General features: G+C 39.2%; 1 protein-coding gene across 1 annotated transcript in view; it reads left to right on the forward strand.

Annotated features, from left to right (window-relative positions):
- Positions 1–1013: 1013 nt before the first annotated feature.
- The window catches only part of shisa9b (shisa family member 9b), a 40523-nt gene continuing 23415 nt past the window's right edge, over positions 1014–18121 (forward strand). Inside the window, exons 1-2 of the mRNA XM_060897440.1 lie at positions 1014–1764; positions 2788–2900. Coding sequence (XP_060753423.1) covers positions 1256–1764; positions 2788–2900 — 622 coding nt within the window. The 5' untranslated portion in view covers positions 1014–1255. The remainder of the gene's footprint in view (positions 1765–2787; positions 2901–18121) is intronic.

Raw genomic sequence — 18121 nt, forward strand, 5'->3', positions numbered from 1 at the left:
CCTCTAAAGTTAGGATATGTGAGGAAAGAAATTCACTGTGCTGAAATGTACATGTAATCAGATAAAGGTTTCTGCTTCTATGTAATGTGTCTAGGTAATATTTTAACACACATATAATAAAAAAAACATTTTGGTTTGATGTTTGATGCCCCAGTAATGTTTTGTCAGAACCAATACATATACATTTTGGTACAATTAAAAAAAAGGTTTTGATTGTGATAACTATTTAACAATAGTCTTGAATACAGCACTGAAAGCTTATTATATCATCATCACCATCATCATCATCATCATCATCATCACTGTGATACTATGTATTAGGCAGAAAGGTTAAAAATATGACTTTAAAAACAGACCAAAGTCACATCTTCTTATGTTGGTACAGTTAAAGGTAAACTTTATGTGTAATAGTGATGAGTGAGGAGGTCTGAACCAATGTTGATGAGTGACTAGAATCAGTGTTGAAATCATTTAAGTAAGACGGGCTGATTATGGGTTAGAATTCACGCGCAATAACGCGATTATCCAGGTTAGTAAACTCGACAATTGGTCTTTGTTTTGTTTGTTTTTTTACCTTACAGGGTAACCTTACAAGTTTTGCACTTTCTCGGCCACTTTATACGACTTTAACTTTACGAGCCTTTTGACAACCTGATCCTTGGCACACAGGTTTGGACGCAACATCTGTCTTGTTATCAGTCAGCAAGCGTCATCAGTTACTAGTAGGTCCATAGATACGGTTCTGTAGGAACCTACTTGTTTCTCACTTTGTTCGCTCGCACCTTCCCACACTCGAGTGTCTCTCTCTCTCCTCCTCTCTCATTACGCACTTGATCCTGTTCAGCGTTCGCGCGCGTGCTGCACTCACACAAACACACACACACACACACACACACACACACACGGAGCAGTGATGCATGCGAAGTGATGTAGACTGTCGTAGTGAACGGAGGACATATGTAACGCGCAAGGGCGGGTTTTATTTTTTTTGGTGTTTTAAAATGTGCAATGTATTTTTCGGTGGCTGTGCGCAACGACACGAGTAAAACGGAGGCGCCGTAAGTTGCTCGTGATTCTCCGACAACCGACTGTTGCGCCAGGAGAGCGTCAGTCCAGCATGAGCGGAAACGCGGACGGCGGCGACGCGCTCGCGGAAAACGGCCTTTTCGCCACTTCATGAGGCGTGAGCTTTGATTGTTTTGCGTTCCAGAGTGGAAGTGGGTACAAAGGAAAAAAGCGGAAGCGCGCGCGCAGGATGAGAAGCACGGAGCTGCTGCTCGCCTACTTTCTCGTGAAAGTTGTGGCGTGCGACGTAGCCGGTGAAAACGCCAGACAAGTCGGCTCGGTGTCCGTGTCTGGCTCCAACGAGTCCCGAGACGGCGAGAGCGGTCTGTCAGAGCCTCCGCACACAGAGGATAAATGCAGGGGCTACTACGACGTGATGGGGCAGTGGGACCCGCCGTTTGTCTGCCGAACGGGCAGCTACCTGTACTGCTGCGGCACGTGCGGCTTCCGCTTCTGCTGCGAGTTCAAGGAGTCGCGCCTGGACCAGCGCGCGTGCACTAACGACGGCACACCGCCGTGGTCAATAACCGGCAAACCGCCACCCAAAAAGAATGACCCGGCGCACGACCCCACGAGGGATAGAACCAATCTAATCGTGTACATCATATGCGGAGTGGTCGCCATCATGGCTCTGGTCGGGATTTTCACAAAACTCGGGCTTGAGAAGGCACACCGACCTCACCGAGAAAACATGTCTAGGTGGGTGACCCGAGGGGAGACTTAACACTATCACCTGGATACATAGATTAGACACAGACAGACAGACAGACAGACAGACAGACAGACAGACAGACGAATGAACAGAACGGACACACTATTGAACCCATATATCCACAATAATCATTTGAAGGTTTTTAGACACAGTTTTTCTTTTCACTCCAGACAACCCATGGAGTCAGAAATCATAACAATCACACAAGAGGAGAAAGCTCGATCCTCAAATAAACCACGGCTTGAGATGTAAACATTTAGCAGTGATATGTAACGTAGGGGTCTGCAGTTATATCAACAAAGGGCTGGTGTGACTGCAGCGTCACAGACAAACACTTGATAGTTGTTTGAAGATGAACTGAATAAACAAGTGCAATCAGGAGTGGCTCCTGCTAGGTTGAAGAGAAAACCAGAAGCCTCCCTGGACCTTTCTGGATAAGATTGACGACTCCTGACATTAAATGTACCGTATGAACGTTATGAGTAAACGAACTTAACAGTAAATGAAATGTTTTGAAAGTGTGTGGTGAAAAAAAAAAAACAGGTCTAAAGGATGTGATGGTGCGAGATGCACATGGTGAACATGCATTTACACTGTCTCTAAATAAATCTGGAGTAGAGAGACGGAAACATTTTAGACTTTTGATTTAGGAAGCTTCTAAATAATCCACTAATACAATTAATGCCAGTCATGTTCCTAAACTAGCAATTGTTCACCTCTTTATTCAAGATACATTTTCTTGTGTTTACTCGTACAGATCTATTTAGATTACATCAGGTCAATTATTATCAGACACCCCGATTTCACACGGCTATTTTTAAGGATGCATTTTAGGAGTAATACACATCGTGCATGGTTTTTGATTTTGAACATACTGACATGCTCATGTAAAAGCAGCACACACTTCCTGACAGTGTGTCTGTCAGTTTTGAAAGACATCAAGAAAGCAGCACAGTGCTCCATCTCTAATAGTGGTGAGACCTGCTGTAACGACGTGTGTGTCTCTGCAGAGCGCTGGCGCAAGTGATGCGGCAGACGAGAGTAGAGGAACGCGAGGAGAACCTGGCTGTGCACGGACAGCCCTACGAGAACCTGCAGGCCCGGACTACAGGAAATAACCTCCGTGAGTATACGTGCTTTATAAACTGTAATGAAAAGACTCTGTGCTAAATTTCAGTTAAGCTTCCCTGTTGTGTATGGCATGTATAGATCAGATCTTATGGGATACCTGTCAATCACAGACCTCAGGTAGTAATCAGCTGTAATGGCTTTTCAACTTGGCTCCTTTGTTTCAGCTTACTGTAATACATTCGGGCCCTTGAAAGGAGTGAAATGTGTATTAAAAGATTCTGTATATTCCTGGCCTTTATGTGTATATTCAGGCAGTCTTGATGGGTTTTTGGTGGATCCCAGCATGTTTTTTCTTCTGGGTGGATTAGAAGTGAGGTTTAGACTTGGTTGAGTTTGATTCAGAGTAAAGGTGATGCTGATTCATGGTCAAGTCGCGATTGATTCACTGTGAATTTGATCGAGAAAACAGAACCCAAGAGAAACTGGTAGAAGCAGCTGTGGATTATTCACCTCAGAGAGGCAGCTGTGAGGTCCTACAGCTATTCACAGGGGCACAGATCTCTGACTTGGCCTTCGTTGTGGAAGGGAAGTTGTTACAGAAGGCCATTTTTGGCACATCCGGTGGGCTACAGCACCACTTACATCTACAGTGATCATTTAATGCGCTGGGGTGGTAATTGCCTTGGCTGACTAATACACATAGCAATGTTGTATCTCTCTCACTTTCTACACACATGCATTCAGAAGCATGCTGCGAACGCATACGTAAGCAGGACTCTAATCACCATGATAGCAAGCTTCTCATGCTGCGCTGCTCCCAGTGTACACCCCTCCTGGTCTTCCCCACTAAACCAGCTTGAAGGGATCAAACTGATGATTTGAGTTTTTGTCACACAGCTATTATTATTTTTTAATACAAAGAAAAGCAATAAACCTGTGTTTGTGTCTATAGCTTTATTGTGTAAATGTTCATCTTTTTCTACAAATGCCATCTGATGTGGTATAAATAATGTTGCCATGGCACTAGTGGATTTTGCTCTGTTGAGTCTCCTTGAGGCTTATGTTAGGTGTGCAGATCAGTATACAATGTATAGCCAATAGTTTGTGGCCAAATGACCATCTTACATGACCAGTGCCATCTGAGAAGAGATTAACATCAAGACCAAATCTTTTGTTTTTGATATTTACCGAAAACATTTAGCTTTTTATGGAAAGTTGAATATGACATGATAGACGAGAATTTCAGCTTCCATTTCCTGCATCTATTTGCATCCAAATAAGTGAAACAGCTTTTGATTTTTTCACCCGTATTTTTCAAGTGTTTAGAAATATTGGAACATGTGACTGAATTGATTCTTGTTGCCCAGTTATGCATTTCATTTCCAGCATTTGGCAGACACCTGCATCCAGAATGACTTACGTTATCTAATTTTTTTTAACACTACTAAGCAGGTTTAGGGTTAAGGGCCTTACTCAGGGGCCCAACAATGGCAGCTTGGTGGACCTGGGATCAAATGCACAGCCTTCCTATTGGTAGCCCAACACACGCCCTACATGGCTAGTTTGATTGTTTAAACATTTAATAACTCTGAATGTCTGCACTTGGTTTGAGCTCTGGGTTTTGCCTATGAAGAAAAGTATTTGTTGTTAAAAAAGAAAAAAATCAAACAGAAACCCAGAGAGCCATCTAGGGGAGAAAATCAAGCCATTTTATAGCTGAAAAAAGAGGGAAAACTGGACAGGCATTGGGCAGAGCCAATACAATTATTTCTGCTATAGATGGAAACCACTGGTGCACTAAACCAGTGGTCCCCAACCCCCGGGCCGCGGATCGGTACCGGTCCGTAGACCAAATGGTACCGGGCCGCCCAAGGAACATTAAATTATTTCCATTTTATTTACTGTGTATTTCTCTCGGGTTTGTGTGACTTTCCATGGAAGAGAGGTTAAGCGGGAGCTGAGAGATGTCACCTAAAGCCGCACCAATACCGTGTATGCGCAAAATAGGTGACGTCTGGAGCTGAGCGGCTGCAAGCGGCAGTGGCGTTGTATCTTTGGTGGAGAGCTGATGTGTATCGCTCTTCTCTCTGTTCACCGGTACTTTCTCATGTTTAACAGTGCTTGGTGTACGTGTATATTGTGTTTGCTCAAATTTAACTCGCAAATTAGCAAAAATAAGTATGAAACAGACGTCGTTAGAAAGTTAGAAACTCTGCCGGTGTTCTGGATTAAAGTCATGGCGGAATACCCTGAGATTGAAACCACAGCACTTAAATCCCTATTGCCATTTCTGACATGCTATCTGTGTGAAGCGGTTTTCTGCAGTGACAGCAACCAAAACAAAACAACGGAATAAACTGGACATAAGCAACACACTTCGGGTGTCATTGTCTCCTATTACCCCAGATGTTCTCATTGATTTAGCGCTGTAGTGAGTTAAAAAGGCATGTTTAAATATAATTAAATAAAAATTATTAATATTAATTTAATTGTATAGCTGCCACCCCCCACCCCCAGCGGGCCGCGGTAAAATGATCAAACATTGACCGGTCCGAGGCGAAAAAAAGGTTGGGGACCACTGCACTAAACAATCAAACACAGACCAGGTCAGCCAAGGAAAGGAACAACAAATGACAGAAATATTGTAAGAGCTTTGAAGAAAACCCCAAAAACCTCACTGTCCAAGCACGGTGGTGGTAGTTAAGCACATCTAGATGTAAATGAGAAGTGAATTGATCTGATCTGTTGTCTAATGTTCAACATTGAATTTCAAACCCAAGAGAGATTATAAGCTGGAGTGAATCATAACTAGCTACAAATACAAGTCCATTTTAGTGCAAAACCTTCAGGCGTCTGCTAGCAAGATGAAGAATGACCCAAAGCATACATGCGCAAAGGAACGACTTAAACAAAAGGAGATCAGTCGTTTTGAGTGAGTGAAGCAGAATCCAATGCACAAAGAAGTCTTGAATTTCCCCTATAGGGGATTAATAAAGGTACATCTCTTATCTCAGTTCCTCTGTTTACTCTTTACCCTCTTATCTCGTATCTCATCTCTTTACCCAAAAACAAAAAAACTACTGTCTGGTGTAACAAAATTATAAGGTGCTTCAACAAAGGATTAGTTTAAGGGTGTGCTGCATTCTTACACAACTAGGTTCATTTAATATTTTCTTTTATTTAAAATTTTATTTCTGCCTCATCATGTTCTTATTGTAATGTTTTCTACTTAATTTTTATTCATTGTGGGTAGAAAACCTTTCCTTGGTATAATCACAAATACCTGCTATTTTGAGAAGGGTGTGTAAAATTTTTTTAATAAATTGTATATAGTATATAAACACTATACTGCACTGGGATACAGGATACGGGTTGGCAGTAACACACATCATATTCTGGGCACTTGACAATGTCATACACCAGAGAAATGAGGAAATGAGGGGGTTGTTATTCAGGGAGAGAGACCATTATTATATTTCTTACATTCTGTCCATTACTTAGCAACAGATGGACCATTCACCCAGGTTACCTCCTGCAGAACGCACAAAATCCTGCATATACGCATACATCTCATACTGTACGGCCCACATCAGAATATAGAAAACGTGGTTGTTGGTTCCAGATGAGCTGGTGTGAGTATATTAGAGACGTTTTCCTGACGGAACAATCTATAACGTTTATACAGAGTAAGCTTCAGTTCTGTGGGCTCTAATGAAGGTAAGAGGAGAATGACAGCTACAGAAATTCTACTTCTTTTTACAACCATAGTGAGCAGTGAGGAGCAAGTTGCCATGGACAAAACCTGCCTTCAGGGATAGACAGCAGTAGTTCCTGGTGCTCGTGGTGTTATGGTGTGGGGAAAGTTTGTTGGCACCTATTGGGCCCGGTAATCCTGGCCTCCTGCTATCGTCGTAGTTTAGTGATTAAGGTGTTGGGCTACTGATCAGAAGGTTGAGAGTTTGTCAACCAACCAAGCTTCCTCTGAGCAAGGCCCTTAACCCCTTAATTGTTCAGCTGTATAAAATGAGATCGAATGTAAGTTTCTGTGGATAAGTGTGTCTGTAAAATGCCTTTAATGTTTAAATGAACCTTTTCTTTTATGTCCACAAATTGCCCATCATATCTTATAGTAGATGTGGCATGTCACAAAGATTAAGTCATCTCAGGAGACTCGAACCTTCACACTCACCAGATCTGAATCCATTAAAGCACATTTTGGAGAATAGCAAATTCACAAGAATATACAGCTGACACACAATCATCATGTAAACATGAACCAGAACCTCAAAAACACAATGTGGAATCCAAACCATGAAGAAAGCCAAAATGGGACATTTTGATCCAAATAAAACGCGGAGCAGGATAAAGCAGGTTACACACTGAAAACAGGCCATAAAAGTAGGTCAGTCGTTATATTGCTATAAAACAATATGAAGCATTTAACAGAAAAACATCATGATTTATAGATCATTTCAAATGTACATTATTTTATGTTGCTGCTATATAATATAACATTTACTTAATTTAAACTTATTCTCTGATTTCTTTTAGAAAATAAGATCAATTCAATCTTAATTAGATAGAATTCTATTTTATTATATTATATTATTACAATTATAAATGAACACCATTATTCAGACCACGGAATAATCCAACGCTAATAAACTCACGGTACCCCACACACAGGAGCCAGGTGTGCCGGGTCAGTAGCTCCTAAGCTGTGCTTTAAAACGTATTACTCAGTGGTTACAGTGAATGTGTCAGCGTGAGGAACAGCTTAGCCAAGTGGTGACTGCAAACGACACTGTAATTAATTCTCCTGAGAGCTGGTGTGTGCCATGCTCTGTCCCTCAAGCAGCAGTCAGCTGAGCCCTGACGGAGACCGAGAACTCATTACTGCCGTGCAAACTTGCATTCGGCTCCATCATCTACTTATTTATTAAAACAGCTGAGAGCACACTTGGGCATTTGTGTAGCATTTGGGTGACCAAAATAAGGGCTGTCCCATATGTAGGAGAGGAGAAAGACAGCCGTCTTCTTCATTTTGAAGATGGTGAAAGAAGCCACATTAGTGTATTTACTGGAGGGATTTATTTATTTATTTATCTATTTATTTATTTATTTATGATACATGTCAGTCAGTTTTGTTTGCCGACTGCTCATATTATGGTAATGCTGTAAATCCTGATGAAAGCTTATGCAGTTATTATTAAATAATATGTGTACCTACAAGTCATCTACAGTATAGACATACCATCCATGTCTCATAATTATACCACATGCTATTATTACTAGTCATAGTGTACTGTAAAACATTTTATGACAGATGTTACAAGATGTTTTTTGAAATTTGTCCTTACAGCCTATAAAAAAAAAGTAAACTCTATAAATGCTTTTAAATCCAGTAGTTGTCATTATTTTATTGTTATTTAATGTTGCTATCATTTTACTATCCAGTTTTTATGCTATCTTATTATAATGGTATAATATTTAATAGTGCTTATCAATTAATTTTTTGAGCTGTAATAATAATAATAATAATAATGATAACAATAATAATAATAATAATAATAATAATAATAATAATAATAATTATTATTATTATTATTATTGTTATCATTATTATTAATATAATAATAATTATTATTATATGATTATAGTGGTATTAAGAAAAAAATAATAATAAGTATTATTGTTATCATTATTATTAATATAATAATAATAATAATTATTATATGATTATAGTGGTATTAGTCGACATAATCCATTGATGTTGTACCACCAGCATGTCCTTGGCGTTTAACATCATGCTTCACTACACATTGTCCTTGTGAGGAGCGGCTTATCAAGTGGTGACTGCAAATGACACTGTAATTAATTCTCCTAGGAGCTTGTGTGTGTGCATGTGTGTGCGTGTGTGTGTGTTTGTGTGTGTGTGCATGTGTGTGCGTGTGTGTGTGTGTGTGTGTGCTGTTTAACCGTTCTATTCTCTTGGACATTATTTTCTTTATTATTTTGGGAGAAGGTCATGACAAGTCCTACCTCTCACCTGAGACATGTTCTATCAGCTCAGAGCAAATGAGACGAGACGTTTATTTCAAGTATTAAGAAAATTATAACATGCTAGAATAATGTTTATTTTATCGATGGGCTACTTTCACAAAGACTCACTTCTGTGCCCATTCCGTTTTGATTCCTGAATTGTGTGATTCTTGTATTTTCTAGCAACACTGTTTACATGTTGAGCTTTGGGACAAAGACACATTTATAACGATCCTTTAATCTGCACCGGAGTGGAAATGGGCTTGAGGTAAAAAAAAAAAAAAAAAAAAGCCAGCTGCCATCTGATTCGTGAAACGTAATGCTCTGTCCGTGTAGATCTGCCAGAAGTCTCTTACAGAGGATGTGACAGCTGGCAACAGCAGCCTCTGAATAAATTCCTAAGAATATAGAAACACCTTAACTGTCTCAAATCTAACCCTGTCTCAATACATCAGATAGTAGAGTGATAGAGCCTTAGCCCTTCTAGTCTTAGAGTCCTAAGGATGTGAGTTTAGACCTTGGGCTTGGGTTAGTGTACAGTAGGCTATTCATTTGTATTTTTCCTAATTGTCCATCTGGGATCTATAAGCTACATCTATTAAACTATTAATCTATTACAGGGGTCGGCAACCCGCGGCTCCGGAGCCGCAAGTGGTTCTTTCATCCCTCCCTGTAGATTTGGAAAATAAATATTTAATTTAAATGTATTTTATTTTAGTTAGTTAGTTTTTTTAAAAAAAAAATTTAATTCAAAATTCTAAGATTATGATGTTCTTGTAACATTAAAATAAACCGTGTTTAATTTGTTTGTCGCTCAAAATATGCGTCATAACTGCCGACTTGCGAAATCCGACACACAGAAGCAGACGCATTTTTGGTTTGCTGCAGCCGGCAAGTCAAAATATTGATGTCATGAATACGAAGAGGACTCAATTAGACATTGAACATTTTATTTGAAAGTAACCTTCAACCCAGCGTCTTTTTTGTTAAGGTTAGTTCAAACTGTTCAAAATATTTTTGTTTGCTTGCAGAAATAAATAATAAATATTGTTTCATAAATGCAACACACTACAGTTTTTTCTATACTTTCCATAAAGGTAAAAAACGATATATGCAGCGTTATCTTCATTTTAGATGTCAAAAGGGCTCCCTGTGTTTTTTTTTTCTGTGGGAAACTGGTCCAAATGGCTCTTTGAGTGTTTAAGGTAGCCGAACCCTGATAATCTATTAATTCAGGGCACTGGAGGCTCAAGTTACGATATGTGAAGAAAAAATTTCACTGTGCTGAATGACAAAATAAAGGCTTCTTCCATCCACCAAGCCTTATCTTTGTCAAGTGCTAGACCAGTTCTAAAGTATTGAGAAAAGGTGTGGTTAGATGGTTAGATGGATGGATGATGGATGGATGGATTTACTTTATTGATCCCAAAGTGGAAAAACAGTCACCCGAGCTCAAGATGAAACCCACAACCTTGGAGCTATAAGGCCATTACCCTTCCACTGCACCAGCAGGTTTCTGTTAAGGAGCTGCCTGATGTATAGCAGTGCTGTTGAGAAACCTGAGCAAACAATTTGCATTGTCGTGAGAAAACAAGTTTTACTATAATGATGATCAAATTTGCACCAGAAGCAATAATTTAAATAAAAACTTTAAATGAGAGCTCCATTTATTCTTTACATTCTATAGTTATTTAATCAAAAACTCAATCCAACTAAAAATTTTAGTGACCTTGTCAAAAATATACATCGCTCCAGAGGAGAGAGATGTATATTTTTGACAAGGTCACTAAAATTTTTGACCTTTTGACCTTGTCAAAAATATACATCTCTCCTCTGGAGCGATACACACAGCGATATGTCTCAGTACTTTATATTAACTATTGGAACGGCGCCTGATCAATCAGAATAGTGGACTGGCGCATCCTGTGATATAACACTACAGCTTCCTTATAAAATAAAGCCGTTACATGATTAATCCAAGTGTGTTGAACAGATGTTTAAGACATCTGCTTGGCTGTGAAGTGAGGGGGTACTGAATTTAGCTGATTACAGAGATAAACGATCTGACGCACTCACTCACACTCTCACGATCCCCACAGATTCTTGACTCATGAAAATGTCACAACTCCTGGTACAGTAATCAGAGTTTAAAAGCATTGTTTTTCAAGGTGTCAGATCTCATAGACACCTGACATGCCTGGGAATGCTTTGGATGATGTAGTACAGCTTTTGTCTTTTCCTGAAATTACTGATCTAAATTCATTAACATTTATAAGCAGAGAAGGAGAGGGCTTTGGCAGATCAATCATTCATCTTTCTTTAAACAGAGACCTCTCCTATTCTTCCCTACCTCCTCCTCCTGGAATAATTAGCAGTTAATTTCCTGCCAGCAGGCCTGCTGATAGGTAGGTGGCTGTGCGCTGTGGTAGCTCAGGTGGATGGCTTTAGTGGCTGGCAGTCAATGTGCTGGACTCTGTTTCACAAATACCACAGACGCAGGACAGATATTAGAAAAAAAAAAACGAGCACACACGAAATCACAAACATATAAATAAGCATTAATTAGCATTACGGCATAAATAGCAAGTGGCTTTGGAAAGTGGAGCGCAGATTGTGGATCTTCACACTTCTGAAGCTGACATTCACAGATGAGAGCAGAAAAAGGGATACATGTGGTGCAGTGTGTGATGTGGCTCTGTGGAGAGCTGTGAGCCAGCAGGACGAGCGGACTTTACTGGGTCAGAGAGGGCCATCAGTCAAACACTCATTCTGCTCACTCTGCAAACGATTAGGGACGATTGTAGGCAAACAGATCCCCATTTGATCTACTGAGAGCTAATAGACACTATTTTGGATATTCACTTAAAAGGAGTTTAGTTGCATGTAACTGCAACAGAACCTGGATTTTTTTTAGTTGATTTTGCTCAGTATGTTAACAAACATTTAAGATGACGGACAGCAGTAGATCCACACGGTGAGCCTTTATCACAGCAACCAGCATGCAGGAGGTGTGGATTCTTAATTAAGTACTAGGAAAAATGACCTTATATTTCATGCTTTATTTAAAAAAAAAAAAAAAAAACTTATCTATTTGTAGTGATGAAAATGTACTGTATGATCCATCATATATTCCTGTCATGGTTACATTACAGAGTAGTGTGTACTAGTGCAATACTGTCAGAGTGTCAGTAGGACAAAGATAATATTGTCTTACTGTTCAAAGTGGGAGCAGGTTTCAACTACAGCAGTGTCAGAGAGAGTGGTGTCAGAGAGAGTGGTGTCAGAGAGAGCGGTGTTAGAGAGAGCGGTGTTAGAGAGAGCGGTGTTAGAGAGAGTGGTGTTAGAGAGAGCGGTGTAAGAGAGAGTGGTGTTAGAGAGAGCGGTGTTAGAGAGAGCGGTGTTAGAGAGAGCGGTGTTAGAGAGAGCGGTGTCAGAGAGAGCGGTGTCAGAGAGAGCGGTGTAAGAGAGAGCGGTGTAAGAGAGAGCGGCGTTAGAGAGAGCGGTTTTAGATACAGTAGTATTAGATACAGCAGTATGAGAGAGCAGTATTAGATGCAGTAGTATTAGATACAGTAGTGATAGATACAGTAGTGATAGATACAGCAGTATTAGAGACAGTAGTGTTAGATACAGCAGTATTAGAGACAGTAGTGATAGATACAGCAGTATTAGATACAGTAGTGATAGATACAGCAGTATTAGATACAGTAGTGTTAGATACAGCAGTATTAGATACAGCAGTATTAGAGACAGTAGTGTTAGATACAGCAGTATTAGAGAGTAGTGCTAGATACAGCAGTATTAGATACAGCAGTATTAGAGACAGTAGTGTTAGATACAGCAGTATTAGAGACAGAAGTGTTAGATACAGCAGTATTAGAGAGAGTAGTGTTAGATACAGCAGTATTAGAGACAGTAGTGTTAGATACAGCAGTATTAGAGACAGCAGTATTAGATACAGTAGTGTTAGATACAGCAGTATTAGAGAGAGTAGTGTTAGATACAGCAGTATTAGAGACAGTAGTGTTAGATACAGTAGTGTTAGATACAGCAGTATTAGAGAGAGTAGTGTTAGATACAGCAGTATTAGAGAGAGTAGTGTTAGATACAGCAGTATTAGATACAGCAGTATTAGAGACAGTAGTGTTAGATACAGTAGTGTTAGAGACAGCAGTATTAGAGACAGTAGTGTTAGATACAGCAGTATTAGAGACAGTAGTGTTAGATACAGCAGTATTAGAGAGTAGTGCTAGATACAGCAGTATTAGATCCAGCAGTATTAGATACAGCAGAATTAGAGACAGTAGTGTTAGATACAGCAGTATTAGAGAGTAGTGCTAGATACAGCAGTATTAGATACAGCAGAATTAGAGACAGTAGTGCTAGACACAGCAGTGTTAGAGACAGTAGTGTTAGAGACAGAAGTGTTAGATACAGCAGTATTAGAGACAGATGTGTTAGATACAGCAGTATTAGATACAGCAGTATTATAGACAGAAGTGTTAGATACAGCAGTATTAGATACAGCAGTATTAGAGACAGAAGTGTTAGAGACAGCAGTATTAGAGACAGCAGTATTAGAGACAGCAGTATTAGAGACAGCAGTATTAGAGACAGAAGTGTTAGATACAGCAGTATTAGAGACAGAAGTGTTAGATACAGCAGTATTAGATACAGCAGTATTAGAGACAGTAGTGCTAGACACAGCAGTGTTAGAGACAGTAGTGTTAGAGACAGAAGTGTTAGATACAGCAGTATTAGAGACAGTAGTGTTAGATACAGCAGTATTAGATACAGCAGTATTAGAGACAGTAGTTTTAGATACAGTAGTGTTAGATACAGTAGTGTTAGAGAGAGCAGTGTTAGATACAGCAGTATAAGAGAGAGTAGTGTTAGATACAGCAGTATTAGAGAGAGTAGTGTTAGATACAGCAGTATTAGAGACAGCAGTATTAGAGAGAGAAGTGTTAGATACAGCAGTATTAGAGACAGTAGTGTTAGATATAGCAGTATTAGGGATAGCAGTATTAGAGAGAGTAGTGTTAGATACAGTAGTGTTAGAGACAGCAGTATTAGAGACAGTAGTGTTAGAGACAGTAGTGTTAGAGACAGCAGTATTAGAGACAGTAGTGTTAGATACAGTAGTGTTAGAGACAGTAGTATTAGAGACAGTAGTGTTAGAGACAGCAGTATTAGAGACAGTAGTGTTAGATACAGTAGTGTTAGAGACAGCAGTATTAGAGACAGTAGTGTTAGAGACAGCAGTATTAGAGACAGCAGTATTAGAGACAGTAGTGTTAGATACAGTAGTGTTAGAGACAGCAGTATTAGAGACAGTAGTGTTAGATACAGTAGTGTTAGAGACAGCAGTATTAGAGACAGCAGTATTAGAGACAGTAGTGTTAGATACAGTAGTGTTAGAGACAGCAGTATTAGAGACAGTAGTGTTAGAGACAGCAGTATTAGAGACAGCAGTATTAGAGACAGTAGTGTTAGATACAGTAGTGTTAGAGACAGCAGTATTAGAGACAGTAGTGTTAGAGACAGCAGTATTAGAGACAGTAGTGTTAGATACAGTAGTGTTAGAGACAGCAGTATTAGAGACAGCAGTATTAGAGACAGTAGTGTTAGAGACAGTAGTGTTAGATACAGTAGTGTTAGAGACAGCAGTATTAGAGACAGTAGTGTTAGATACAGTAGTGTTAGAGACAGTAGTGTTAGAGACAGTAGTGTTAGATACAGTAGTGTTAGAGACAGCAGTATTAGAATGTAGATACAGAGACTGTACAGTATGTAGGTATTAGAGAAACTGTTGGGAACGAGTTTTTTCGGCTATACTGAGAGGTTTTGCCCAGTCTGAGGTCGTATGCACTCTGAAGCAGGTTTTCTGTGTATGGCAGCATTTTTTTCTTCTCTTAATTCTGAACAGTCTCCTCATACCTGCCACTCAGAAACATCCCTACAACATGATGCTGCCATCATTGAGATGGTTTTATCCAGCTGATGAGCAGCAGCAAGTTTTACAAGATGACGTATGTTCTAGCCACTCTACCATTAAGTCCTGTTTGATGTAGCATTTCTGACATTGGTAAACTTTTTCAAAAACATCCCCATCTTTGTGGAGGACTTCCAGAGTTCTGTGTACTTGGTCATCTCTCTGACCAAAGCCCTTTTAGCCCAGTTACTGATTTAGTTTTTGGTCTTAGTTTTTGGTCTGACATCTTGGTCTGACATCTTGGTCTGACATCTTGGTCTGACATCTCAAGGCAGCCAAAGCAAACCCGAGTTTGTAGGCCGTGAACAAAGGGTCTGAATTCATTAACTTTTTCATTTCGCTTAAATGATTAAAATTGATTTAGATGTCTGTCTAAAATATTTTGTACAGTTTAATGACAAAAAGTAAATGAAATCCTTTTAAAATGAAACCTACAGCATAACACAACAAAACTGATGCGGTCTGAACATTTTCTGTGAATACATCAAGGCTAAATGCTGCACAAGTAGAAAAGATGTTTTGATTGAAAAGATGAAAAGACGCGCCAATTCCCATACAGTATTTGCATATTGACAAATTAGATTTCTTTTCCTGTCCACATTACAGTGGTGCAGTGCAGAAACTGTGAAGTGTTTCTGAAGATCTGCTCTCAACATGGCAGCATAAAAAAAGCTGCTATTATGGTGTCAGTGCTGCAGAAGCATGTAATCCTTTCTCAGTACCTGAATAACATGAACAGCCTGTCAGGAGACATCAAAGTTGGTAATAATAACAGCTTTGTCTTAAAACCAAAGGAGCCCACTAAAGCGCTCAGCATCCTTTTCAAACAATGATCCTTTTCTCCTTCATATGATTGTGTTGCCTGCAGAGTTTCAGAATGATTAATTTAGTCTGATTTTATTCCTGTATCTAGAGATAAAGCTAGAACCAAATATTTCGCGACACCTTCGGTTCCTTCCTGCTGCAGCACAGACTATTGAGGTGGATATGAAGTCCCCTGATAAGGAAATCCTTCATTAATACTGTGTTATTACGTATTATACATCAAATCAGGAGGGAAAAAAATCATTCCCTTGACAAGCTACAGCCTTAGTAAATAAAATGCTAGAAATAATTAATAAATAAATAAATAAATAAGATTTGCCCTTGAAATTTCATACAAGAAATTTCATTACAAATTAGATTTTTTCACAACAACATGAGAATCTCTGTAACATTTACTTGAGTTTCAGAGTGTGTACTTGAGCTGGCACGGACAATACCTTATGATAGATTTTAGATCAAATCTATGAGTGTTGTCTGATCACGTGCTTCAGCTGAAGAGATCAAACATGAGGAAAATCTGACCTTTTCTACAAAGAAGATAACATGATCAATATGACACACTCGCTTACATTTAAAAGGTAATAGGGAGCTAGAAATAGTGCAGAATCCTGACTATTAAATATCGAAGGTATTGAACGTTAACTCTCTTTTTAGTTGTAAGTATTTGTGAAATAAATGTGAAAAGCTTCTGTTTAATTCTAAAAAATGAACACAGATTTTGTCTTAGACATTTAGACTGCAACGGATCTATCGACAAGAACTTAAGAGGATGATTTAAGTCACCAACTGCATTGTGCATCTGCATCGTGGGCTGTAGCTTGAGTCTGAATGTCACTGAAAGGTTAATGTAATGCAAGCATTTTATGAATTAGAGCCGGTTTTGGGGGTGATAGGAGGGTCACTCTGAATTAATAAGTCAAGAGCACCGGGCTATTTAAGAGATCTGGTGATGATCACTTATATATGGAATTTATCTGAAATTGTATTTAAAGCTATATCTGAAAATAGAGCTTGAAAATATTTTCAATAAAGTCAGACCTATCCTAAGTATCCAGACCTATCCTATTAAATATTACTTAGGTAAACACATTATAAATTATTGAGCTCATAGCTTGATGTCTTTATTCTTCTACCTCCTTCTTATTTCTTTTGGGAGATACTTTGGCTAATTTTAGTTGTAATTTTCTAGAAAGAAGCAAAATTAGCTGCCAACATACAGTAGCTTGTCACATACACAGTCAAACGCAGTACAAAATAGTTAATTGCTTTTTTAATGTGCATGTAGTTCAAATTGTGCTAAGGTTGAGGTAGTGGGTGTTGTGCAAAGTCCAGGCTCTAGATGTTCTTCTCTAGAAGCTCCTCCTCATTTTCTCTGTGTTCTCCTTCAAGGTGTGGAAATGCTTCCCTGAACACAACAGAGAGTCCATTGTCCAGTGGCTGAGGTCCTTCACTATCTTCCTGGCCTTGGTCCACTTTCCGCTATATCTATTATTATTATTATTATTATTATTATTATTATTATTATTATTATTTCCCGCCTCCACCTTGTGTGTGTGGAGTTTGCATGTTCTCCCCGTGCCTCGGGGGTTTCCTCCGGGTACTCCGGTTTCTTCCCCTTGTCCAAAGACATGCATGGTAGGTTGATTGGCATCTCTGGAAAATTGTCCGTAGTGTGTGAGTGCGTGAGTGAATGAGAGTGTGTGTGTGTGTGTGCCCTGCGATGGGTTGGCAGTCCGTCCAGGGTGTATCCTGCCTTGATGCCCGATGACGCCTGAGATAGGCACAGGCTCCCCGTGACCCGAGGTAGTTCAGATAAGCGGTAGAAGATGAATGAATGAATGAATGAATTATTATTATTATTATTATTATTATTATTATTATTATTATTATTATTATTATTATTATTATTATGTCTGTAGTATTGATAAGAGCAAAACTTCTCCCTCTTATTGAAGTGTTTCATCATTTCAGTTTGAATCATTTCACCAATTTAATAAATAACTATTTGATCTTTCTTTAAAATAGGTCATTCATAAACACATCATTTCCAAACCTCTCGTGGCTTTATCTGCATAGAGATAAACCTCCCATATACAAACAGCACACACTTCACATTACATTTAACTTGCACCCTTATCCAGAGCAACATACATTTTTATCTCATTTTATACAACTGAGTAATTGAATTTTAAGAGTCTTGCTCAGGGACCCAGCAGAGGCAGCTTGGTGGACCTGGGATTTGAACTCACAACCTTCCACTCTGTGAATGAACACTATTACCACTTTGATTACACGTGCTTCTCTTTTTCTACCCATCTCGAGGTATCCAGAGATTGTAGCAGATCCAGTTGTGTTTTGTGTCATGAAGATTTTAGACCTTCGTTGAGATGAGGCCAACCCTGTGAGGATCC

Source organism: Tachysurus vachellii, chromosome 21 (assembly GCF_030014155.1).
Source record: "Tachysurus vachellii isolate PV-2020 chromosome 21, HZAU_Pvac_v1, whole genome shotgun sequence".
NCBI lineage: Eukaryota > Metazoa > Chordata > Actinopteri > Siluriformes > Bagridae > Tachysurus > Tachysurus vachellii.